At 44.8% G+C, this 27,970-nt stretch overlaps 1 protein-coding gene across 1 annotated transcript in view; it reads right to left on the minus strand.

Annotated features, from left to right (window-relative positions):
- Window positions 1–27,970, minus strand: part of CERS6 (ceramide synthase 6) — a 228,884-nt gene that overhangs the window by 138,165 nt on the left and 62,749 nt on the right. The window contains exons 2-3 of the mRNA XM_075000988.1: window positions 16,722–16,827; window positions 13,206–13,336 (exon numbers count right to left, since the gene is read on the minus strand). Coding sequence (XP_074857089.1) covers window positions 13,206–13,336; window positions 16,722–16,827 — 237 coding nt within the window. The remainder of the gene's footprint in view (window positions 1–13,205; window positions 13,337–16,721; window positions 16,828–27,970) is intronic.

Genomic DNA, 27,970 nt, shown 5'->3' on the forward strand with positions numbered 1-27,970 from the left:
CATCAACAGTCTCCAATTCTGACTGCCCAGTGAGCATGTCAGTGATCCAGGTTTAGAACAAGCAAGCAACAGACTTTCTAACAATCTTTCATTGTCAGTCACCTTCTTATTCCGGATATGCATGCAATGTTATTTCCATACATTCCAAACTGTTCTGTCAGTCATAAATCTATTCTCTGTGAGGACATGAATGGAGATCCTTGTTAGAAAGGTATTTGGATAGACAACTGTACAAATGCAGCTTTCAGTAGACATTATCTTCTGCTCAGTTGGTTTACAACTTTTAGCACTTAATCATGAAACGAAAATGCAATTTCAGAAACAGAAAGAGCTATCCCTCTATTGTAAACTGCCAATTTAGCTTATAAAACAGTTATATCAGGAAAAATACATCTTAGCTTTTTCTACAGAGCATGGACGCGCACTATAGTAAGATATGTTAAAATGGGGCAGTCAGAAACTCAGAAGGAAACAAACACAGTGGGAAACTACTCTGTTGCGTAATAAGACACAGGTCCCATTTGCTCCAACAGGAGTTATGCCCTGTCTAACATTGAGAAGCAGAACTGAACCCTGGGCCTCTGGAGCTTAGTGCATGAGCCTCTTAAGGCTAGAGTTAAAAGCCAACAGGTTCTTAGCTGAGGCTGTGGAGGAGATTCACTTTTTCAGTCACTCTATAAGCGATCTAAGTACCACCACATGGGATAATGACCTGCACGCAGCAGGTGTGTGGGTTACATTTACACAGATTTAGGCAAATCAAAAAAATTGGACAAAATGTGTGGGATGAGATTAAACAAATGGTTCAATTGCAGGCACTTTTTAAGAAAAGCAAAGAACGTAAAGGGCTAGATTCAGACAAGAAGGAGGCAGTGCCCCTCTTATGCCCAACACCGCACTGGTGAGGGCATTCCCTTAAGCTGTAGGAAACCCAGGTTCAAATCTTCACCCTGGAGTAAGGATACAATCTCAGGTTGCCCCCCTTCCAGTGGGTTGTTGGCTAGTCTCAGGTGTATTTTCTTCTCTCTCTCACGTACTCCTGTTAAAGTTCTTCCACTTTATACTACACTTAACAGAGCCACTGAACCAGAGAAAAAGGAACGAGTGACTCCATAGCCCTACGGGTAGGCCTCACCCAGAACATGGGAAGCCCAAGCTCCGGTGCCTGTTCTAATGAATATTTATAACTAGAGCCCTGTAAAGGTACAAAATTTGGATCCACAATAATGAGCTGTGCATATCTGCATTGAATCTGCTGATGTCTGCAGCTATAAATCAGGTATTTGTGGATGTGCAGGGCTCTACGAAGTGTAATGAAGTCCAACAAACGAGAACAAGATCCAACCCAGAATACCTAATGGCTTTTTTGATAATTCCATGACTACCTACCTGTCTTGATGGTCACAAGTGCTATGGGGTATGGGTGATTTCACTCGGACTTGAGTGTGTACAGCATGCCCCAGAAAATGCATAACCTCGTGCAAAACTGATCAGAAGCCAATGCAAAGACATACAGATTGTGAGCAACACAGCAAGTGCTGTCTGTTCAGCTCTCCTCTTGCAGCATGCTAAACCGCTACATTTCGGTCTTTAAGCTCACTTTCTCAACCTAATTTTAAACCAGTGTTCACATTAAGTGAAATTTTAAAAAGTGTTATTTAATTTCCATACCATAAAGCAATGATGGGTGCACACAACCCACAAGGGAATATCAATCTAGTTAATTTATAATACTATTGCTTAATGTGGAGTGATAATGTTAACTGATAGCATCTTCACAGGCTCTGCATAGGAGTTAATTAAATTTATTAACATTATTTAATACTGCTTCACCTAAACAGAAAGATTCAGGGAATTAGGAATTCTAAATAATCTAATCTGGGAGGGAGGCAGGAAATATGAATACTGTTACGGAACAACCTGAACACAGTTTGCCTAGGTTAGTATGATCTAAAGACATCCTTCAAATCCTTAATTAGCAGAGTACGTGAAACATCCATCACTGCAGGAGAGAGTCAAGATATGCCCGTAGAGAACACAGGAATGATTCTTTCATATGGCTGCTGGACACCAACCGACCTCATGTACTTCTCTCATCAGCTCTAGCTCTTGCACTAACACAGTATGTGCTCCCTAGTGTATTACAATATGTAACAGACACTGTGTGTCTCGAAGGTCAAGCCTGGAGTATGCCGGAAAGGAGGGTGCTGCTGACTTCATTACAAAACATCTTTATAGCAAAATAGCCCATATTATTGTGGATGGGGTTGGACCCAGTATCCTGAAAAGCCTTGTTTGGGTCATACCTTTATTTAGCTAGGTCAGGTTGAGGAGTCTCAGTCATTATCCACCCTGTGGTCCAGGCTGCCACTTCACACACTAGCTTTTACCATAGCAAAAGTGAGGACAGAGTAATGGAGTTCTCAGCCTTCTCTAATCTATACCCACTAAATATGTCACAATAAATAAAGCCTCGGTAACACAGCTGGAAGCCATCCCCACAGTCCTAACTATCCCTGCCCTGAATGCAGGGAACACATCTGCAGTTCTGACAGCACAGTGTGCTTTGTTAGTGGCTGTTGCTTGTGATTTGAGCTTCATAAACTAAAACAGTGGGCCAGATTCTCAGCTGGGCACATCTGACAGGGATGAAAAGGGACCACAAGGAAGCCAACTGAGGCATGCTGATTTCAGGACCAATTTTATGCTAGCTGCCATGCAATCAGAGCAGCCAAAGGAATGACCTTTTCAAGCTCTTTGTGCACCAGAGTCTCCCCTGCTGCAGAGACCTGGTGGTTCTGTGCTCCTTTTGTTCTGGTACAGTAGGGCAATAAGGAGCAGAGCCAGTGACAGAATCGGGCCCACTATTTTTACTGTTCAAACCAGAAACTGGCGGTAGCGGTCAAATGACAAAACCATTTCCACAGGAGTAACTGAAGCTAAAACGCCAATATCCCCAGACATGGCAGTGGTTATTTTTCATCCCTACCCTGAGCGGACAGCAGGTACTGGAGAATCCTGGCATGCAATGTACTCAGGCATCTGTGAGTTACTTTGCCCGGCCAGCCAGAATGTGCCTTGGTCTTGGTTTAATTGTTGCACCACGCTCCCTTCCTCCTCCACTCTGGACTGCATTAAGGCAGTAAATCTTCAGTCTACAAACTGTCACATCACAAAAGAAGGCAGCTAAGGCAAAATCCCTTCTCCCACCATCATCTGCCTCTCATTGGACAGGAAACCTTCATCAGGCACATCAGCTCTTAGCAATGCGCATGACACTGAGAGAACTATTTGCACTAGTTGGCGGGGGGAAAAGCTCGATTCCCTTCTGATCTGGCACAGAAATAGCTGAAGAGGGGAGAAAACAACTCAATTTACTTTGGTACCAGGCAATAGACATGAATGCTTGCAGGGCTATTTCTGTTGACAGCCCAGGGGAAAACACTCAACCCTGACACAGATTCTGTCACTGCGTGTGAGAAATATGAGAAAATGTGGTATTTCAGTGCATGGTCTCAAAGTCATACGCTGAACTCTGCATGTCAAAGAATGCTAATTGCCTCCCTCATACTTGCATTTTGGTTTTGCAAATTAATTTATAAGACCTCATTTAATGTGTCCTGTGTGTTTCAGTTTTTTGTTCTTTTTATCTGGCATGGACATGTCCTCATTTTAACTATCAATGTAAAATCCATCTTTGAGAAACAATAACATTTTACCACTGTTCTAGAGGCATGCATAGTCTCTTGGACAATTACTGAACTTTCACTATTGCACGACACCCAATCAGGGTGGATAAGAATCAATGATTTAAAAACACAAAATAGATTTTTCTTTTAAAAAAAAATCAATAAAATGCTAATTTTTTCACTAAAAATAACAACTACAATTAAATCTTATCATAAATCTGCTACACTTACACTTATAGTCCCAAAAATAATGGTTCTGCTCTGTCCAACCTAACTACCAGCTCTTGCTTCCTGAAAGTTCTGGGCTTTCAATTTCTGTTTCTCAGCAGACTAAAAAGTAATATGTGCAAAGAAGGGCACAGGCTGGATAGAACCGTTTTGGTTCTGTGCTTTCGTGGTGGTAGAGCACAGTGGGGGAGCTAGTTAATACATTCTCTTGAAGACAGAAAGACAATAGAGTAAAAGCCGTGTCATCTGGAACTCAGATAACTGGCACATTTTATGAACCAACACTCAAGGCAGCTGCCCCGGAACCAGCTGCCCTGCCAGGACCAGCCGCTGTGGAACTGCCCCACCCCTCCCCTGGCCAGGGCCTGCTGAGCTGGGCTGGCTCCCTGGCCTGGGCCAGCAGCCATGGTGCAACCCCCCAGCTACGGCCAGCTGAGAAGGACAGGCTCTTCTGGCTGTGGCCAGCTGCCATGGGGCAGCTCCCACTCCCAGGACTGGCTAATTGGGGCCAGCTTCCTGTCTGGGACTGGCTGCCGCGGGGCAGCTCTCCCACCCGTGGCTAGCTGTTGTGGTGCAGTCTTCCCAGCTGGGGCCAGCTGAGTGGGGCCATGTGCACTGTGGCAGCAGCAGGGCACCTTCCCCACACGTCTCTTGGGAGCGGTACACTCTCCCCACCAGGATCATTTGAGCAGAGCCAGCACCTCTGCTTGACTGAGTGACAAACTAGATTATTTGCCAATCCCTGTTCCCCAGGGATGCCAGATAATCAAGCTTTTACCACAGATAGGAAAGGATGGGGGCAAGACAGAAAGGAACAGTGGAGTGGACGGGAAAGAAAAAGGGAAGACATGTTGCACACACACAACTTCTTATATTCCCCCCTCACTCTTGCTACAGAAAAAATGCCACGGCTTTTGGGCATGAGAGAGACCCTAACTGGTAATATTTTGAAGACATGCTTCCCCTGGGTAAAAAAGGAAAACGCGTCAAAAGTGCAAGCAGGGCAAGAAGGAGATGCAGGACCTAGATGCAAGAATGTCACTTGGTCAGGAAAACTACTTATTGGGAGAAAATGATGTGGGTGTAGATGTAGATGTAGATGCAGCTGAATGGATCAGCGGGTAATAACAAATTATTTACTTTGCAATGCATCATTCTTCAAGACTGTCTCTATGCCTTTAATATAAGTGTGATTTGACAACAAATTCCCAAGCTGTCTGGTGTGTTGGCTGGTGCTACAAAAAAAAAGGTTTAGCTTAGCCATTCACTATGGCTTCTTTAATTAACTAGGTTTAGAATCTATCACTCAAACATATAGCACAGAAAGCTGCAGTAAGAGAAATCTAGAATTACACATTGCCACTGAGAGTCATTTTCTTATTTTATACAACATAATACATGCCCTTTATTTTGGAGCATCATCGCTACAGGCTATAATGGTGATGCCATAAATCTATTGCCTACTTTACTTCAGCATAACTCAGTTTTTCCAACAGAACCCCACTCCATACTTGTTTTCTCAAAAAACAGAAGTGCTAGTGATTTCCATGGGGCTTACTCCAAAATGAAGTGCACTCTAAGATCAGTCTTTCTAGCTTTTTTGCTAACTTGATTTAAATCAATCCACCCTGGTCTCATTCAGGGAACATGACCTCATTGTGCTAGGCACTGTGCAAACCAAAGACAGTCCTGGCCCCAGAAAACTTATAATGAAAGATCATTAACTACATCCCGCAGTCAGAGGCACTGATAAATATTTTTAGGAAATCGTACAACATTCGTTTGATCCAATAGTTGTCTCACAGCTTTATTCAGGGAATGAAATTTACAGAGATTGTACCCAGTGCTGCTGTTACTGAAGTCAGTGACAAAACTCTCATTAACTGCAGTAAAGCAATATTGGGACCTAGCTCTTTCTGTGCCACTGTGCTTGTGCTTCCACATATTTTGCTCTTTTCTTAATGCAGAGAAGTAATTCCACAGGTACTTTGCCAGGTATAATATGCTGATTATAATACAGCGTGGAAATAAATATGGGAATTTTAAAAGACATTGAGGAATTTGGCAACTTTACTAAAAGTGTCGAGTTCCTCAATGCTTAAGCATCTCTAGAACAAAACATCAGACTGACAATGAGGTTTTGCAGTTATGGAGTATGTGTGTAGGGTGCTTAGATGTTGCACTGTTTGATTTCCATGCTACGTTTCATGACAAAATCTACATCATCATTTCCTTTTAGAAGATTAGAAAAAAACAGGGACAATCCAATAAAATGACAGGTACCATGGTGAGAAAACACAAATAGCCAAAGCCAATCAGAGAAATATGTATTTCTCCCTTTGGGTACACATTAGGGCTTTGCTGGCAGAGGGTGCCTCCCCCCACAGGTTCAGCAGGAAATTCAAATGCTACATGCTGAGGCTGTGGAATATCCATCAAAGGTTGGCCAAACATCTGTCAGGGATGATCTAGATAGTGCTTGCTCTTGCCATGAGTGCAGGGGACTGGACTTGATGACCTCCTGAGATCTCTTCCAGTACTATGGTTCTATGTTTATCATTAGTAAATTGTTCGCATTTGTTCTCTACACATTCATATCAAGAATATAAGTAGTAACATGGACACTTCTGGATTCCAAAAAACTATGTTCATTAACTATGCATACACACAACACTCCGTATTGTTATCCCTATGAACAGCCAATCCCTCTGCATTTTGTTAAGTTACTGGCCTTAATAATGGTCAGTAGCAATGACTTCCCTCATCTAACTGTGTGTGATGTGGCTAAGCATTTTCTTTTCATCAATTTTGAATTTTTCACCTTTCAGTCTCCTAGGTGCAGTTATTGTGGAATGAAAGGACTACTCCTTCATATTTTACTGTTTTTACGCCCCATGCTAATGGTGTTTGTTATTAAATCTTTATTAACTGATCTCCAAAACAATTCACAGAGTTCAAAGCCACAAGAAGCCATTAAATAACCATGTCCTCTGGCTTGCTCCTTTCTCCTTTGATAAAGCAGGCTTGGATGAATGTAATATAATTGATTTCAGGATGTGATAAAAGGCTGAGAATGAGAGATAGGACAGGAGGAAAGAAGGAGGGGAGAGAAAGCAACAAAACAAAGGAAAGGGAAACAGTACAGCATTTTATGTGCCTGTGTGGTGCAGGCAACTAAATAACCCACTGACAGATTGAGGGCTGGATGTAATGACGTGACTTTCAACACTCACAGCTGAAAACAAAACAAAAAAGCAGGCATGCAGCACTTTAAAGACTAACAGAATAGACTAAAGACTAACAGAATAATTTATTGGGTGATGAGCTTTCGTGGGACAGACCCACTTCTTCAGATCTGGAAATTCTGATGAAAGCAAAATGGCACAACGAGAACTAAACAGAAAGACAGAAAAAAATGAAATGAAAACTGACAAATCAGCTGCACAGGACAGAAGGGGAGGGGGGCGGGCAGGGAAGAAGGAGAAGAAATTATGGCAATTACTTTACACATTACAAGGACAGTTTCCCCATCTTTGATATCCGTAGTGATCTCAAGCATGTCACTTAACTTAATGGACACTTGCAGAAAGTAATTTTCTTCCCCTTCTTCCTCGCCTTTTGCCCCACACCCTCCTTCTGTCCTATGTAGCTGATTTGTCAGTTTTCATTTCTTTTTTGTATCTCTCTGTTAAATTCTCCTTATGCCAGTTAACTTTCACTCTCTAACTTCCATCAGGCTGATGAGGAATTAACCAATTAATGGGGGTGACAGATGGGAAGGACACTGGAGTGACTTCTCCAGCTGTCCGCCCCTCTGCCCCCGTACCTGCACCACATAGAGGATGGGGGTTGTTCTGTCTGGGATGGAGTGCCCCCAAATGTAGGGCACTGGAGACTGGGGGACTGCTACAGCCCAGCTGGAGCTTCTCTGCCCACAGCGCTGCTGCAGGCGGGGGGCACTCCAGCCTGGCCAGAGAGCAGCCCATGTCTGTGGCAGGGGGATCGCTCCAGCCTGGTGAGTTGGAGCGGCCTTCCCAGCCCTCTCCGCCACATGCCACCACAGATGGGTACTTCTCCGGCTGTGCTGAAGCACTCCACTCCCTGCGGTGGCCCTGCAGGGCTGGAGTAAACCCCACCTCACACTGGGCAGGGAGCTGCTCCAGCCCCTACAGGTTAATTGGAACAAGTAAGCCTCATCCTAAAAGGATGAGGCTTACTGGTTAACTACATCCCTAGCTGGAGCATGGGACTGCAGTGAGGGAAGGATAGGAGAGCTCTGGCTGGGGGTGAGGGTCCAGGGTAGGGCTGTGTATGAGGGGGTTGGGATGCCAGAGGAGGCTCTGGGCTAGGCCAGCGGGCTGGAGTGTTGGGAGGATGCAGTCTCTGGGGGCAGTCTGGGTGTGGGAGGGAATGCCAGGACTGGGGCAGGAGGTTGAGGTGCAGGGTTCCAATGGCACTTACTGTGGTACCAGGTCTCCAGGGCCTCTAGCTGCAAGGGTAGCCATGGAGGCTCTGTGTGCTGCCCCCATGCCCGCAGGTGCTATCCCCAAACTGCCCTTGGTTGTTCTCCCAGCCCTGAGAACTGCAGAGCCAGTACTCAGGGAGGGGCAGTGCATGTGTCTTCTCTTGCTAACCCTGCAGCTAGGAGCTACTTGGAAGCCAGGCAGGTTGGAAGCCTGCCTTAGCCCCATGCTGCAGGACCGAGCAGGCACTGGGAGGGAGGGAGAAGAGTTCATCAGCAGGGTTTAAGCCCCACCCCCCCGCCCCCGCCCCCGTGTTTCCTCAGTCCTGGGACTCCAGTTTGAGAAATGCTGCTCTAGAAGAGCTAAGAGGCCAGTGGTTAGAGTGCTCAACATACGTGTGAAAGACCCAGGTGGACATCTTGCTTTGCATAATTTAAACTAAGGACTTGATTCTAGGTTGTTCACCTACCAGGTGAGTGTCACAACCACCAGGACATAGAATCTGTCTTCCCCTACCGCTCTTTGGAGCTGTTCCACTTGGTACAATCAGTCAGTAACCAGGCCTTAGAAAGAGACTGACACCACAGCCCAATGCTGTGTGCCCCGACCACTGAGCTATTGCCTATGATAGAGTGGGTCTCTCTCTCTCCAGAAAATCAATCATGGAACTGAGTACATTTGATGTGGATAAAACAGCATTTTTCTACAGAAAAAAGAAATTTTGTAAAAATAGATTTGATCGCCTCTCCGTTTGCTAAATGTTCCTTTACTTTATCTCCAAAGTGCAGCAGATCTGTTCCACTTGCTGGCAGGGATGAGATTATCCCTGGCAGGACAGTACCAGAGCTTGTCCAAAACTACATGGAGGAAATCACAGTTGACCTTGCATTAGCTCTATGCATACTTGTTATGTAAGAGAATGTGTCAACAGGCCCTGCTGTGCAGCGGCAGATACTGGGACATTTAGCAAATTCTTGTTACTGCAGTTTTGGAGCCAATCCCATCCGTACTTTATGAAGCAGCTACCCTCACATGGACCCTTTGTCTATAAAAGATGATCCAATTAAATTAACACTTGTCCACAGAGTTGGGATGGAAATAGTTTTCTCTTTTTACTCCATATTTAATACTTTTTCTGACTGGGGCACTACTCCAGCTCCCCAGTGTAGATGGCTGTGAAATGAACTCAGACAACAAATGAACAACTGATATTGTGACAGGAGAGTCTACAACCGCGGTGTCCAATACGTTTGTCACTCACCACATGTGGCAAACAGGACACCATGGTGTGGCGAATCCAGCTCTGCAGCCACGTGCAGCTCTTGGAGCCTTTAAATGTGGCTCCTCCTACAGCCACCCATACAGAAAGCTCTCTGGCCATTCTGCGCGCACGCCTCACCATTAGGTGGGAGAAGTGCGTGACGGCAGCAGCAGCAGCTCCAGCCACAGCTTTGGCAGTGTCCCTGGTGGCAGATCCAGCAGCGGCTTTTATGAGTCTCTGGCATTAAATCAGAACAGGGGGCCTTCAGGAGCCTGCTGCTGTGGGGAGGCATTTATTGGGGGCGGGGGGGGGCTGGGAGTGCCCAGCTTTGGGGGAGGGATAGGGCATTTATTGAGAATGCGGGGTTTGTAGCTAATATGGAAGAATGATAACCACAAGTGTGGTGATCTTTGAATTCCCATTAGACACCACTGGTCTGCTAGGACTTGGCACAGTATGCAAATGAATGTCTTACAACTCTATCCCAAATACACAGATGGACCAAAAAAAATGGAACATGCCACTTTGTGGCCTGGTTACTATTTGATTCTATATATTGCATCATTTCTGACATCACTGATCTGGTAATAGATCAGCGTTTCCCAGCCTATGGGTCACGAACAACATGGGTTGCAATTACATTTGAGAAGGCTCATTGCCTGGGCTGCACGGCTCTGCAGGACCCATTCACACTGAAGTGGTACTCAGCTTCTTAATTGGTTTAACTGCCCACCTGCATGGGAAACAGGCTGAGGGCAGAGAGCTAGGGAGCCAAAGAAAGAGCAGAGCCCAGTTCAGATGAGGTAGGTAGGGGGCTGGGGTCGGGGGTTGGGAGGCTTAAGTCTGGGGCCAGGGCTGAGAGCCGGTCAAGGCTCCCTGCCCCAGCCAGCCTCTAGTCTCTATGAGAGGTCGAGCTTCCCTTGCCCCCAGACAGGGTTCCCATGCACCAGCTGGCTCCTGCATGTGGCGATCACCAGCCATGGCTGTGCCCCAGCCGGCTTCCAGTCACGGAGGGTTGGGGTCCCCCATGCCCCCGGCTGGGTTCCCTTCAGCCCCTGAGTGTGACTCCCCTAGCCCTAGAGTGCAACTCAGCCCCCGCGTGTGAGGTTTAAGCTGGGGGAAGTGGTTTGGGGATGAATGTCTTTCCCCCAGCACAACTCCGATTAACTATAGTAAATGTAGTCTTATTGTTTTATTATTAATGTATTTTCCCCTTTTCTATGAATTAACTACCATGAATATATAAACATGTGGGGGCACAATTTTATATTATTCTCCCAGGTGCAAAATTAGTTATTTATGGCTCTGCCCTCACCACGCCCCCCACCCCAACCATTTTTTAACTGCCTTGGGTCACCAAGTCCTCCTGAATTGTCAAAATGGGTCCCCGTCTGGGAACCACTGTTATATTTTTAGGCATTCTGAATGCTGGAGCAGCATATCCTCACACCACTTGTACATGTGGCCAATTTCTGCCCCCAGTGATGAACCTGCCCCCAAATGAGTACTCAACACAGAAAGATACTTGTAGAATTCAGCTGCTAACTTTTCAGTGCTCCCCTTAATCTCTTCCACTTGCAGAATGAAGAGCCAAATTCCACTCACAGTTATATTGATACAGGCACAATGGTGTAAAAGAAAATTTGACTCAAGTTACAAAACCACCCAGCAAAATACCAAAACGACAATGTACAAACAGTAGCAAAAGGTCTAGAAAGCTGCTAAGATCCCCATCCTTTCCCAGGTGTTAAGGGGACTATAAACAGACTGCAAACTACAAACCTGGGTGAAAAGTCTCCAGAGACATTAACAATAACATAACATGATTCTTCTGCAAATTAAAATGATTAAGATCACAAGCATCTGCTACCAAAATATCCAGAATCTTATGCTGGTATTATTAAAAATTTAAACAATGGATTTTAGCTGCAAATCTGAAAGAAATTAATTAAGAGCTCTGCTGATTAAGAGCCTCTCTTTATCTAACAGGCAATTACAGCAGCACAATTTGTCACATTTTATATGACAAACCATTCCAGCTCTCTGAATTTAGAGGGCCAATCTGTTTACCAGAAACACCTCCAAACTTTCACTCCTCATTCAGTCCTTGTCTCAATATAAACAAAAGGCTGCCATTAGTGTACCACGTTTGTGTGAGATTTGAGAACAGATGAATCAGGTGTTATTTTTAAAACCCAGATTATGATGCACCCTGCAGAGGAGTGAATGCTAAAGCAGGATTTAGGAATCCCAAAATATAGAGAGAATATAAAATACCCATGAGAAACATGCACCCTGATAGTAATGTCTGCTGAAAATGCAACACCCTGCTGACACTGATTCACAGAATTTTAAAATCACCTAAGGGATTCTTAAGAGACTATCATTTTGTTCTTCTTTGCACCCTCGGTTTTTCTACTTCTGCTGACCTCTGCTACCTAACAGCTTCCCCCCAGCTAACAGGATGCACAAGTGAACTCTTGAGCCAGCAATAATGTGACTGGTGGACCAGAAAGCGTGTGCTGGAAATTATATGCCCAAAAGTTATGCCACCACTGTATTTCTCACATCTCCCAATCCAGAGGAAGTACATGTGACCTCCCATGTCTATAGCGCAATATGTCACAGCAGTAGCACTGGGCTGGTTCTTGGAATGAAACAGAAGCAACAGAAGAATGTTCTCCCTTCAAATTCACTATAAGGTGACTATCTATCAGTTCCCTGTAAGGAAAAAGTTGCTCTAATATTTTAAGTAGATTTAATTTTCAAAGCAATTTCGGTACAGAGTAAGCATTAAATGCTTAATATAGCACAGAAATGTAATTCAAATTCTGGAAATGTGGTTCTACCTAACAAAGGCGCAATAAGAGAAGATCTGGCTTTAACGCGAACAAGCATTCAAAATCATTTCCTAAAAGTAAACTCAAGCGTGTTATGAAATGGTCTGGATGACCCTAAAGGTCTTCATGTCCTTCTCCCCATCAGTCTTGTCTCTAAGTTTTTAACATCCATTGGTGGAATAAATTTTGTTATGAGATGAAACCATGTGCAGAATTGAAACACACGCTGACCACTGTGGGTGGCTGTGCGCATGCTGCTAATCAACTGGGCAGCACCTGAATCTCTCTTAGGTGGCTGCCCAAGCACTCAGCTTACAGGGAGCACTGGTCCCCATCTCTAGCTTCTTTCAAATTACACTCCTTCAAAACTGTGACACAGAGATGAGTATCTCAGAGCTACAAATAAGTTTTAAAAGTGATTATGCCCCCAAAGAATCAGCCTGCCGATAACTCAGCATTATCAAACATGTTTCCCTTTCTTTAGTCTTGTGTCTCTAAACTTAATTCACATGCATCATTTCAGTAACCTTTTAAAGGATCCTTTCAGTCTATTCTCCCTCCTGTGCTCTTTAAGTGACTACCTGACTTCCTTTGAGAAAAAGAGGATTCTCTCAATTCAAGAATAAATTAATTTGTTCATTTGGGGGAGGAACATTACAGCAGGGACACTTAGCAACAAAGGATGCATATGCTAAAATATGCAAGAAAGAACACAGCTCCTTACATGCTTTCACAGAACTTTGTAAGAGTGCTGGGCTTTTCTTGGTTGCGTCTTTGTCGAAACCACCGTTGAATACTGCGCACATCCCAGTCCAGCTGCTTGGAGAGACCTTCCAGTCTCTTCTCATCCGGGTGCTACAGAACAAAAAGTTATTAAATGACTTCAAGTGCATTTTACCTTTACAATGGGTATCATAATATTGTTTTACATTTCGACCCCAAGTTAGGTCATAAAGAACTCAATCCAATTGTACAACTAGGACTTACAGAATCTGCTCTACCTCTCTGCCAGCCTCATGGAAACATGAAGTAAGAAAAAGTGTCTTCATAGAAGCACCTGCTGGTGGAGGTATACCGGATGCAGTACTCGGCTAAAGGGGGCTAAGGCAATGCAACTATACAGAGAAGTTTTTAAAGTTATTTGGGAAAATAGGAGGTAACAACTCAACTTGGCAGAATTCTGTATATGTGTGTGAATATATACAAATTCACACACGTATATAAAATTTTATACTGATATTACCCACTGACATTATACATATATGTTGATGGATAATATCAGTATTTATTTTTTTTATTTATTTCTTAAAATTTTCACAGTTGCACAGAAATAAAGGTGAGACTGTTAAGGGAAGGATCAGCTAATTATTTAATGACAGTAGATATCAACATTTAAAAACTTAAATCATCTAACAGTTAAAAACATGAATTGACAAAACCATGTCAGAATATACAAAATAAATATCCTTAAACCAAATACTTCCTTTGGTAGCATTTTTTTTACATTTGATCAAGACCCAGGGGACTGTTCAACTAACATGGAAGTGTATTTTCCTGTATGTTAATATTCAAAAACTACATTATCTTCTATTTTTTAAATTGACAGCTTCAAGGAAAGTCACCTTAGTAACCGAGATAGACATGTTCAGTAAAATTAGCTTTAAGTAGCCATTTTCAAATGCCACAAACATGACTCTTATTACATTGGAGTAGAAGTTACTCTGTCTAATGTAGCACACAAAAGACAGGTGAAAATTAACTTCCTTGACTTGAGCACTACATGGGAAACAGGGGCAGAGGACACATTTCAAATTGTCTGATGCTGCTCTGAGTGCAGTATTACACACAAAGTACATTCCAATATTCCCCCCATCACATTTTAAAAAACACCCTGACAATTCATTCTGTGCATCCATTTTCCTGGGGATAAGATTTCCTCCTATAAACCAGTGGGATAGAGCAGAAGAAATGCAAGCACTTCTAGAGTTAAGACTTGTGAAAGTTTCCATTACACAAACTCCTAAAATTTCACAGAATAACAACCATGAAATAACATTCCCTCCAGGCAGAAATGGGGTACGTGAGTCACTCGAGAAGGGAAAAAAGAAAAAAGGATATTTTCCCTTAAAGATTTAAGTTCAATCAGTTCAGCCATTTGTTTTTCAGTTTTAAAGAAGTCATTTGGAGTCAAGACCCATAAGGCTCTTACACAGGTAGCCAGGGAGCACAGCATTCACAGTAGCCAAGGACAGTTTTGCTTGGGTGTATGACCGTAGCCTCTGGCATGCAGAAAAAATGACCAACTTGCGAGGAGTAGTTTGTGAGTCTGACTGGCTGGGCCGAAGAGCACTATCAGTTTTTAGGGGCAGGGGAGGTGGGGTATCCGGAAATCAGCCCCTTGCTCTGTGCAGTCATGACACTTATTCCAACCATCACACAATTCGTGCTTCACACCACAAGGACTGGATCAGTGAGCATCAAAATGATCCACCAGCACCAGCCAGAAGTTCATCGGCCAGGCTGTGCCTACACTTGTCCCCAGCTTCGAAGGGGGCATGGTAATCAGGGCCACGGAAGATTACTAATGAAGCGCTGCCGTGAATATGGAGCACTTCATTAGGCTGTTTTCCCCCCACGGCAACTTCCAAGCATCAAACTTCAAAGTGCGGCATGCATGTAGCCCCAGGTGCGTCAAAGTGCCCGCGCTACTTCGATGTCTCTCTACTCCTCATCAAAAGGGACTTGGAAGTAGCGTGGGCACTTCAAAGTGCCCACGGCTGCATGCATGCCGCACTTCAAAGTTTGATGCTTCAAAGTTGCCGTGGGGGAAAATTAGCCTAATGAAGTGCTGCATATTAACTGCAGCATTTCATTAGTAATCTCTCGCGGCCCTGATTACCATGCCCCCTTTGAAGATGGGGGCAAGTGTAGACACAGCCCCAGTTCCTTGATACAATGTAAGTACCTGCATTCCGTTGCATCTCTAAGAGGCCTTCCCTGTTTCCCTTATATTTTCATCGGAGCTAGCTATATGCTGTAGCTTGAGATCTCTCCCCTTTCCACCTGAGTCCAAGAGCGAGTGTAAGTAATGGGCCTTTCAGACAAGTAGGTGTATCTGATCCACCCTCTGCAAGTATGCTGCCAAAACGAACCAATGCAGTGGGGAGCACGGCACCTACACTCACTGGAAGGGTAGATTACCTAAGGAATAAGGAGATCAGTCCCTCTGATGCAAAACTGAGACAGAGGCCATCACCAAGCGCTCTCCTGGTATATTTCATCCTCTTCATCATCACCTCTAGTAACTTTAATCCTCACAAAAAATCCCAATTTTGTTCTTTGTGAAAGAGATGCTTCAAAGCCACAGGCCAGATGGTCTGTGGTGTTTGGTTCAGCTGCAGAGTGGAGTAATGTAAAATGCGAAGAATAAAAACTGTGGAAACTGTATTCTCATGATATCTGTCTAAACGAAGGGGCCATATGCCAAGATCTTTAGGTGAGGATAACAACACCAGACCATCATCCCACATTCTTGCTGCCTGGTCTCATCAGGAGGCAAGTCAGTATTCAGAATGACTGTTAGGACAATCAGTCAATGTTTCATCAGCAAAACCCGCAAACACAGAAACCCACAGCCTTTATCTAAGGAACAAAAGAAAATATCAGCACATGGGGCAAAAATGAGTTTGTGGCTTCTCTATCACTCCGCTGTATCCTACAGAGTTCCACAAGTTCCAGAAATTCATTGTTAAAATTATTTTCCTAGCTTTTTCTGATGCAAAGAAAAAAGCACCCATCACTACATAAACAGACACCAGCCAACCAATAGCGCTCATCCTCTGCAGTTTACTCAAGGTGTGTGAACCTCAGATCTGGAACATACTAACATTTATTGATACAGAGTAAAATTTTCCCCTCTTTGTCCAACCTCCTCTGCTTCCTCCCCCCGGCTCAAAAAAAAAGAAGACTGTTAATTTAAGCAGCCACTTGATACCTACAGAACGTTTTCTATTACAGCTTTCCTGGTTAAACGTGTAACTTGGTATATTACTATCATGTTATGCCATATATGCTATGAATGGGTCGGCCAACCTGCAAAACTAATGTGGCTTTTAACTGTGACATATATACATCGCACTGACAGTTCTTTAACTTCACTTGAAATGATCTTACTTTACAGAGGTTAATGTTAAAACATCATATCACATTTTTAAACAATTACTTTAAGTAAGTACTGTACCTTCGTAATTGCAGTGAAAACTTTTTCCAGAATAGCATTAGGTTGGGCTTTCTGTGGTCCATTGGCTTGGACTTTAAGACCTAAGGCACAGGGTTTAGCTATAAACCTACAGAAAAACAAAAAAGAAAGAAAAATCAAATATGATTCTTCAGTTATTTATTATTGCAAGATCTGTTGTTACCATGAGTAACAAGCCACAAATGTGAAAACATTAAAAGAAGGCATGGTCCCTGTCCTGAAATTTCTACAATGACAGACAAATGCAATATATAGGATATTTGTTCTAATGCAAGTATGTACAGGGGTATGCATCAACGGAAGAAAATATCACAGAATAAAAATATTTTAAGCATATATTTGAAGGAGGAAGGTTGAAGAACTGTTCAAAGCATGGGCAAGAGCAATGAAATCAGACATGCAAAACATAATATTTTCTCCCCCACCTTACTGCCTCTTTAATTAACCAGGTTAGCTGTGAACACAGAACTGCTTTGGTGTGCTGGACAATCAAGCAGTTTTTAACGTAGGGATGGGCAACCATGAATAGTGGGTGGGTCACATGAGTAGCCCTCCCTTACCTTAGTGGGCTGCAGCAGCCCACATCCCACTGAGGTTCCACCTGTGTCCCGCAGCTCCTGTCTGCCCCTCCCGCCACGTGCCTGCCCCTCATGCATCTGGGCACCAGAGCCCCACACTTACCTCCTCCTCCCCCTCCTTCCCGGCACTTTTGGAGCACATGAATTGCCTGATTTGTGAGCCACCCCCACCCTTCCCAGAGCTGGAACATTGTGAACAGATGAGTCACAACATTCTAGCTCTGGAAGGTGAGGGAGAAGCGAGGATGGCGCGCAAATCAGGTGATTTGTGGCTCCTCCTAAAGTTTTGGAAGGGAGAGAGAGGCATAGGAAGTGCGGGTTTTGGTGCCCTGGTGCATGAGAGGTGCGTGGGGGGATGGGAGCAGTTGGAGGGCCGTGGGCAACAGTTGGAGGTTGCCCACCACTGTTTTAATGTCTGACAGCCTCCAATATGCTTGACCGACACAACTTAATAAATATCAGCAATCTACAAATATAAGAGATTTCACTTTGCTCAGAATGGGTTGAGGTCATTTCCTTGACTGTCCCCAAGAGCAAAAGTGCATCCTAACATCTCTTCTGCCAGAGCCCTTTCTTTTATTTTTTAACAGCAGTGTGGGGTCACAGGGCATGAGGACCAGCTCCTGGCCCCAGAGCCAGAGCCTGGCTGCACAGCACAGGGCAGAGTTTCTGAGTCCAAGGACTCCCCTGGCCACAAACCTCTGACCACCTACATGGAGAGCAGATGTGTAGTCACCACACATGCCCGATGGAAGCGGGCGGGGGGGTGTCCCTGGGGCTGGCTCACAGGGGTGATCCCTGCTGCCTGCACCTTCTGGCCAGACTGGCAGCATCCTCTCCCCCGACCCCTCGCCCACACCCCGTCACACCTTGCTGGACAGAGACTCCAGTCCTGGACTTGTCCACACTGACCCCTGCTCTGGTAGCCCACATATATTCTGCCAGTTGCACAGCATCCATCAGACGACTTCACCCAATGGTAAGGCTGGCCTTGGTTAATTCCATCCAAAAATTCTGCATAGATTATAAATATTTCCCTTTACATATAACCCATTTTGCATAATATATACAAAAGTCAGATATGCAGCTCCCTAGCCAAGGAATGGGACCATTCCAGGCATTTAAGATAAACTGTTCAAATTAATGAGTTCTACTAATGGTATTTCTTCTTGTACAGTAAAAACTGTTAGTTCATCTTTAGCTTGTCCATACACAAACTGTATGGAGAGCAACACACCTTGTCATGTCACATAACTCTACATTCATCTCCTCTGACAAGCTCACATCCAACTATTAACATGCTCAGAATGACTATATACAGGAAACTCTTTCCTATCCGGCAGCCAAGGAACTGGGAGGATGCTGGATATTCAAATATTCTGGATAATAGAGAGGTATCCCTAGCAATGCATAACACCAAAGAAAAACAAGATTAGACATTAAGAAACAAAGACAAATGTATGCAAAAGTACTTTATTTACCAACAACAGTAGTATTGTTCACTGTAAACTTATACTGTATTTGCTGTATTTATTTGTATTTACTTTCACTACACTGTGCTTATGGTAAATGTAACTAAAATGTACTTATGGTTAAAATGCTGGTTATTTGAGAGTTCTGGATAATAGAATGCGGGTTATGAAAGAGTTTACTACATAGAGAATGCGTGCACACGCGCACACACACACACACACACATGCATACAAAGACCCCTTATGATGAGCTCTGCATTTCACCAAATAACATCCTGGAACATAAATAGGAAAATAGTCCTCACGTTATCCCATTGCTCATGCAAGGCTGCTTTAAGTCACACAGATAACTAAATTCCAAGCAAAAAAAAACAAAACAAAAAACCGTATCTGTATGCGAAAACCTGTTTGGATAGATTTCAAGGCATTATTTAAATGGATCAGACCTCAGATTGTAAGCTTCCCCTTAGATTATAAACCCTTTAGAGCTGGGAAGCGGTGCTGGAAAAGATTTTAGGAACACCTTACTCCATCTGTGCCCCTTACCATCCCAGGCTGTTGCCACAGTTGGAAGCAGCTGCAGAGCCCCAGGCACAGGGCCAATGGTTGGGGCCCCTGGATCTGGAGCAGAGCTGCCATTACCTTGGACAGTAGCAGAATCCCTGGCAGCTGGGACCCCAGGGCTGAGAGTAGAACCCACATGGCCAGTGGCCAGGAGCCTCACAAGTAGCGGGACCAGTGGCTAGAACTTCATGGAGCTGGTGGCTGGAACTCCTGCAGCACCAGGGCCCCTGTATGGGCTGGTGGCTGGGAACCTGGCACAGGGCACAAAATCTGGGGAGTGCTGCGGCATCCCCTGGCACCCCTGCTTCCCACACCTATGGCTCTGGGATGATTTGTTTTGTTCCATGTTTGTAATGTACCTAGTACAAATGGGACCCTGGTCCATGGTTCCTATGTGTTACAGTGATACAAACAATAATAAGTAACAGAGGTGAGAGCTGTATTCCACTGCCCCTCCACCCAACTATCTAGTTCCCCAAGCTTCTAGCTGCTTTGTGTTTAAATATGCTGAATGATTCTGTTTCCCTTTAAATGTTTTTCATAACATCCTAAACATTTTACAAAGGAACAAAAACCACCACACTATGTAGAAAAATGTTCTGTACTCCTAACCCTCAATACAGTTTGCTCTTGTGAGCAAATGTGGAATCCTTATCAATATTTAAACACCAAGGTAAGACTGTTTGGAGCAAAAATTGTGTTTTCCTAAAGATAATAAGGACGATGCAAGATCGCACTGATCTCAGCAAAGAAAAATCATTGGTTTCAGATTAGAGTTCAACCTTTAATGGGTTCACACATTTACAGCTTGTGCCTCCTTCACAAAAACTCTAAAGTAAACAAGACAGTAAGTCAGAAGAAATCTGCATTCAAAAGAGGTTGTTTACATTTATACTTTCACAGTGCTCTGAGGAACCTTTCTGTCACAAGAATTCATATTTCATCCTGCAACATTTGCATCTGAAAGCAAATGCTAGAGCCTGAAGTCATTTTTGGTGGGTATTCAGGGATTGAAAAGAAACCTTGGGTATGATCACTTGATTTGCATATTTTATATTTTGGCATATTTTGGCATGGCATCAGTTTGGACAAAATCTGCATCAGTTGTAGGAATCATGTTCTAATTATGTTGCCAGTGGCTGTCACATAAGCCAACCAGTAACATACAGAAAGTTTTAAGCAAAACAGCATTCTTTTGCACACACCTGGGATGGACCATGCCTTACCGTGAATAGGGCTAGCCCCAGTGTTTACCAGGCAGAAATCCTGAATGGGAAAAATGGAGGAAGTGGTTTCATTCTTCACAACTCAAAGAGTGGAAAGGCAAACCACCTGGCCCACAAGGAATAGCATAATTGCCCTCTCCTGTGGAAAATATGCATCAGACAGGCTTGTCAGTGCCCACCCTGATGTTGAGGCAGGAAAAGGCCAAATAAAAACTGGACTTATGATGGTCACTTTTATGTAGATCACTGTTTCATGTTCATCCTGTAATACTGATTCCAGACTTTCCCAGTATATATGGGGGGAGTGTGGAGTTCATTCTCTCTTTTCTTCCCCTTTACAGATCCTGAACACAAGCCGGGATATGCCACTGTTACCCCAGCACTCTGCTGGCCCTCAGTATCTGGAGTGTGATGCTACCCAAGCTCTATGATGACCTGTGATCCCCCTGAACCTTTGGAGGTGCTTGCCTGCAGAGGCCCAGGAAGTAAAATTACTGTGCCACATGCATACATTCTACAGAAACAGGAGCAACCCCCAACTCTGCAGCATAACTCTCAGTTCCCATGCTACTGGCAACTCTTCAGTGTGCTCCTGGGAAATTATGGCTAATTGTACCAATGTTGCCACCAGAGAGTCACTCAAATTTTGCTGTGGAACCAAGCCCATACCAGAGGCCATCCCCTTCCTCTGTAAGCCACTGTGGTGTAAAAAAGGGATGCAAACCATCCAAGGCCACTACTGACAGCCTTCCAGTAGCGAAAGGTACAGAATAGTCCTCGTTTCTTCGGCCATTGGGGAACCAACCATGCCCTTGGCTATGTCATCATTGTTGCTGGCACTCAAACACCTCCATTACCCAAAAGGGAACCGCGGCTGTCAGGAATATCACATGGTTCCCTTGTAAACTGGGAACCAATGAACTGACTGCAGCGGGACATGACTTGATTCAGCAAGGTGCCCCAGACTGGGTAGTTGCATTAAAGGGCACATGCTGAGACAAACTCATGCCAACAATTTAGGTCAAATTCTCTGGGCACCGTGGAGGAATATGACAAATGTTTCCCACAACCAGAAAATAAACCTCACTGTTCTTTTGATGTTATCCAGGAAGATGGGTCTATTACTGTCTATATTGGTAAAGCATGTGTATGTAAGAACAACGTGAAATATTGTATTGGTTAATGGACTTCACCCATAGTACCCTACACTAATCACTGTTTATTATATATGGAGATATACATATCTCATAGAACTGGAAGGGACCTTGAGAGGTCATCAAGTCCAGTCCCCTCCCCTCTTGGCAGGGCCAAGCACCATCCCTCACAGATTTTTTTTTTAAATCTATTCACCCCGGACCTCTAAATGGCTTCCTTAAGGATTGAGCTCACAACCCTAGGTTTAAAAGGCCAGTGCTCAAACCTGTAACGTAACCACAATGGTTAGTTATGATAGCAAGTTTACTGTGTCTACATAGACTATATAGCATGTCAATGCCTACCCTGAGTAATACAAAAGAGATTTCCCCCATTGCACTGGAAATAAGTGTCAATGCTATTTAGGGACATTTAACTCATCCCTCCTTACAAACGGAGCCATGGAAGCTACAAACTATGGGAGAGAAGGGTAAACTTGACATTCACCACTATAACCATGAGATCTCTAGATTAGCAGTTACAGTTAGAAATACAGGCCTGATGGGTTTGGTCCTGCTTGGGGCGGGGGGCGGGGCTGGACTCTATGGCTTTTTTGGGTCTCTTCCAGCTCTATTGTTCTATGATTCTATGATTCCTGCTGGGAGACTTTACTTGGATGGAGCCTCAGTGTAACTGTTTGTTTAAATATTATGTTTCACTCCATTATGGTGCCCATTGGTTTCCAAATTATACTAGTAATTGGTCTGATCCTACTGGTTTGCTGGATTCAATGACTGATGCGACGGTTACAATGGATTGAAGACCAGACTCACTCCCATGGACAAAAGATGTGATGGGGATATTTGCTCAGGGCAAGCACCCTGTCAATGGAGGGTCTTATTACCTACCAGCTCTGTGTTTTTGGGGAATCAGAGAACGACCACCTGTCAGCCTTGTGCTCTTGGGGAGCCAGTGAGTGAGACTCATGGAAAACAAATCCCCTTCCCTCAGGCCTCTGCTTGAATCAAAGACAAAGCACTGAAACTGGCAGGGGTGGACACACCTAAATACCACCAACAAGGGTGACTGGATTAAGGAAACAACCCCTAGCCTCATCTGCATTGAAGATGGAACAGAAAAATAGCATAATGAATGGAGAACAGCTCTTCCAAAACAGGAACCGCACTGAACTATGGGATACCAAAAGCAGAGAAGCACTGTCTGATGGGGAATCTCTGCTCCAGATGCTAATGAACCCAGGCCTGCTCACACCCAAATTAGTCATTATCAGATCAGTTCTGGTAATGGATCTTATTGGTCTCCAAAATACTGAAACTGCCTAGTTGCATTGTGAGCTCCTTCAGGGAACATCACCCGCAGCCAGGCATGATCTGTCTCTTTTATCTCACATCTGTTTACTCATAAACAAACCCAGTGTTCTTCTTGGAATGATTGTCCTGTCTCTACAAAAACACCTGCCCTTGCTCACTGAACTGTTCTGATGCCTGGATGTAAACTCTACATCAGTTCCATTGAGACCTCATCATCTCCTGCCTGATCATGCTGGGGATCTGCTTGTCTCCTGCCCTCTGGATCCCCAGCTACCATCACCATAGGGGACGCCCAATCAGTGCAAGCTCCACTGAGTGCTGACATCTCAGTCTCCCCGCATCCCACCCTGCCCCAGGCTTAGCCTCCTAACCTTGACTTATGTAATTAGTTATACGGTTTGCTAGCCCTAACGATTATAATCAGTTTATTTACTATTGTAACTGTTAAACATATATTCATTACCCAAAAATAAATAACTTTTATTGTTAAACTGGTTGCTTCTCTCTCTTCTTCTTCATGTCTGGCTCACTCTTCCTCAAGGGGTGTTGTTTTGTCTTCCCCATTCACTCTGCAGCAACGCTTCTTGTACCTAAGTGAAAAGATCCCTGTGGTGCCCAGAACTGCTGTGGGGGTTGCCCATCCAGTGGGTTACTAGTAGAAGGATTATGCTGTGAAAGTGGGTATTAGGGAGGGGCTGCTGAACTGGGGTAGCATATGAGAGTCCAAGGACACATAAGGGCCACAGCTTGGCACTGCTGTGCAACCCAGGCCACTGAGTACAGGGACATATAGGCTACATCTACACGTGAAGCCTACATCGAAGTAGCCTATTTCGATGTGGCGACATCGAAATAGGCTATTTCAATGAATAACGTCTACACGTCCTCCAGGGCTGGTAACGTCGATGTTCAACATCAACGTTGCGCAGCACCACATCGAAATAGGCGCTGCGCGGGAACGTCCACACGCCAAAGTAGCACACATCGAAATAAGGGTGCCAGGCACAGCTGCAGACAAGGTCACAGGGCGGACTCAACAGCCAGCCGCTCCCTTAAAGGGCCCCTCCCAGACACAGTTGCACTAAACAACACAAGATCCACAGAGCCGACAACTGGTTGCAGACCCTGTGCATGCAGCATGGATCCCCAGCTGCCGCAGCAGCAGCCAGAAGCCCTGGGCTAAGGGCTGCTGCACACAGTGACCATAGAGCCCCGCACGGGCTGGAGAGACAGCATCTCTCAACCCCCCAGCTGATGGCCGCCATGGCGGACCCCACTATTTCGAAGTTGCGGGACGCGCAACAACTACACGTTCCCTACTTCGACGTTGAACGTCGAAGTAGGGCGCTATTCCCATCCCCTCATGGGGTTAGCGGCTTCGACGTGTCGCCGCCTAACGTCGATGTTAACATCGAAATAGCGCCCGGCGCGTGTAGCCGTGACAGGCGCTATTTCGAAGTTAGTGCCGCTACTTTGAAGTAGAGTGCACATGTAGACACGGCTATAATGTGTCAGCTTATAGTGCCAGTTAGCCAGTCCTCTCGGACAAGCTCTGGAAGAAAGGGAGAGAGAGAAAGAGACAGAGAGAGAGAGTGTATGTGTGTGTGTTCACCTGAGTCCAGCGTGTGAAGAACTTAATCTCTGGACCATGGACCATGGCTTGGGAACAATAGCTCCATTGGGAGGGAACTGGGAGAAGGGAGAAGTAAAGCTCCTTAGGAACACTAGTATCACAAGCAGCACACTGACAGAATTATTTACCTCTTCCCTCTGTAACACCAAATAAATGAGCATACCCCAGAGTAACGGGTAAATCTGGTAACACATCAACCAGGAGAATGAGGCTACAGATAGTTTAAATACATTGCCTGGGAAAAGGATTCTTCAACAGCAAAGTCAATTGGAATTTCACCACTGAGTTCAAAGGAAAGTGGAGCTGTAACTCTTCTGCCCTGTCAGTTTCTATTGGTAAACCATATATCTACATTCAAGTGTTTATCATTTACAAGAGAGATACTGGAGCTGCTCCAAAGCCTTTGCCAGAGAAATCATTCAAGTCTTAACAATCACTTTACTTTACTCATCTGCATTTGGAACATAAAGGCTACATCTACACTAGCCCAAATCTTCAAAATGGCCATTCAAATGGCCATTTTGAAGATTACTAATGAGGCGCTGAAATACATATTCAGCACCTCATTAGCACGGCGGCAGCCATGGCTCTTCGAAATTGCTGCTTTTTGCTGCCGTGTGGCTTGTCCAGACGGGGATCCTTTTTGAAAGGACCCCTCCAACTTCAAAATCTCCTTATTCCTATCTGCTGAAAGGAATAAGGGGATTTTGAAGTTCCTGGGGTCCTTCTGAAAAGGACCCCTGTCTGGACGAGCCGCACGGCAGCGAAAAGCAGCAATTTCAAAGAGCAGCGGCTGTCAGCATGCTAATGAGGCGCTGAATATGTATTTCAGCGCCTCATTAGTAATCTTTGAAATGGCCATTTGCATGGCCATTTTGAAGTTTTGGGCTAGTGTAGACAGGGCCGAAGTGAAATTTAAGAGTTTTCTTACTAAAATATGCTGCTAAGATAAAAAAAAAAGGTAAAGAAATTCAAATTGCACCTCTCTCACTTTTGCTTCCATTGCACTATTATGCCCTGTTTTCCAAAGGTAAAGAGTTTATAAAATTTAATCAGCAGTGTCCTAAATTTGTGCTGTCAGTTGCCTTTGAAAAAAAAATGTTTTATCAGTGACCTGCATGGCATCATTACGTTGTGTGTGATAAAGCTTTAAGCTGTATTTCTAAACCAAACACCAGAGTTCAAGTTTGAACATTCTAATGCCAGTGTGAAATGCCAGTGCTTTCCGAACGGACATGTTCTGCTATGTCACTATTTACTAAAGGCCAAATTACGCCGCTTTTAAAATAGCTGTGTGGCATCTTACTCTAACTACAGTAGAATCTCAAAGTTATGAACACCAGGGTTACAAACTGATTGGTTAACTGCACACTCATTTAGAAACGGAAATATGCAATTCGGCAGAAGCAACCAAAAACAATGCAAATACTGTGCAGTATGATGCCATGTTAAACTACTAAAAAAAAGGAAAAAATTTAAAAACAGATTGAACAAGCTAAAGAAATTCTGTGTCTGTCTTGTTTAAATTCAGATGTCTAAACTCTGCATTTTAAGTCCACATGGTAAAGTTTCAAAGCTGTATTAAGCCATTATTCAGTTGTAAACTTTTGAATGAACAACCATGACATTTTGTTCAGTTACACACAACTAGGGTGACCATACCTCCCTGTCCAAAATATGGGACAGGGAGATATTGGGGGTGGGTGGGCTCCCAAATCCCCATGCCTCTGGGAGCTGGGAAGGAGGTGGCAGACAGCAGTGCTCCCCCGGCTTACCCAACCTTGGGGACCGAGAAGCAGGCAGCAGCCACTGGTGTTCCCCCAGCTTCCCCAAGCCACAAGGAGCTGAGAAGCAGACAGCAGCCAACCCCTCCGGACCCCAACCTACAGGTCCCTTTGCAGGGCCTCCTGTTGGCTCCCTCTTCCTGAGTCCAGCAAGCACGTGAGTATGTGCTCTCTGGCCAGGGAGTGCACAGGCTGGTGAGGAAAAAGGTCAGCCAGTGGGGCGGGGAGGGAGCAAACACGGGGCAATTAGCCCCTCTTAAAAATAAGTCCATAAGTCTGCATGCCTTTCTGGTGCCCGAAATATAGGGCTGCCCTGCCTAATATGGAACAAACGGTCACCCTACGCACAACCTCCCTTTCCAAGGTGTTCATACGTCTGAAGTTCCATGTAGTTCCCATAAGTCAGGGGGATGACTCAGAGAATCAGATAAATGCAGTGTGAATAAGATGTCAGAACCTAGCCAGCTTACTCCCCTCTCTTAATCCTGTCAATCAAAGGGCTAGAAAACTGGCAGCCCGTGGCTGAGTCCAGGAAAGATGGAGGCCCGGTGAGCCAGGAGGGAAGCAAGCGGAGAAGCAAGCGGCCCACATCCAGCGGCCAGAGAACTGTGGCTGGGACGGTCAGCAGCCAGGGATAGGAAACTGGAGGCCCAGGGCCAGGGCAGCTAGGGGCATAGGACCGGGGCAGCCAGCAGCTGGGGCATTGAGTGGGGGGGCCAGTGCTGAGAAACTGCAGGGCCAAGAAGCTGCAGGTGGCAGCATGGAGAAGACCCCAGGAGTTGGGGTGGCAAGCCAGCAGGGGAGCATTAACCTCCCCCAGCCCAGCAAAAGCCCTGGTCTGGGACCATTCAGGTTCCAATAGAGCCAGAACAGGGTGGTCAAACCTGTACCAAATTAAGTCTTAGACCAAAATGTAAGTGAAAGTCCAGACAACTAATTCTAACTTCATTTTAAAGGCAGTTTGGTTCATTCACAGTAGCCCGCCCAACTGTTTTTGCTACCAGTTCCCGTAAAGCCATTCTGAGCTCAGTGTACAGGGTCAGAGTGGGAAGCACTCAGCCTCAGCATTCCAGAATTATTTTGCATTCAATTTAAAATATGCTAAGTATTTTACAGGTACTGTACAACATCTGAAGGCAGCTCCAACTTGCACTTTGACTTCTATGTTGGTGACATCTCACAGCTGTTTACCATAATATCAAAAAAGCTCTACAAAATGTAGGAAATAAAGGTCCATAAAGCATGTCACATACACCTAAAAATAGTGTCACTGACACCTGGGCTGTGTCTACACGTGCCCCAAACTTCGAAATGGCCATTTCGAAGTTTACTAATGAAGCGCTGAAATGCATATTCAGCGCTTCATTAGCATGCGGGCGGCAGCGGCGCTTCGAAATTGACGAGCCTTGCCGCCGCGCGGCGCGTCCAGACGGGGCTCCTTTTCGAAAGGACGCCACCTTCTTCGAAGTCCCCTTATTCCCATGAGCTCATGGGAATAAGGGGACTTCG

This window comes from Carettochelys insculpta, chromosome 8, assembly GCF_033958435.1.
Source record: "Carettochelys insculpta isolate YL-2023 chromosome 8, ASM3395843v1, whole genome shotgun sequence".
Classification (NCBI taxonomy): Eukaryota; Metazoa; Chordata; order Testudines; family Carettochelyidae; genus Carettochelys; species Carettochelys insculpta.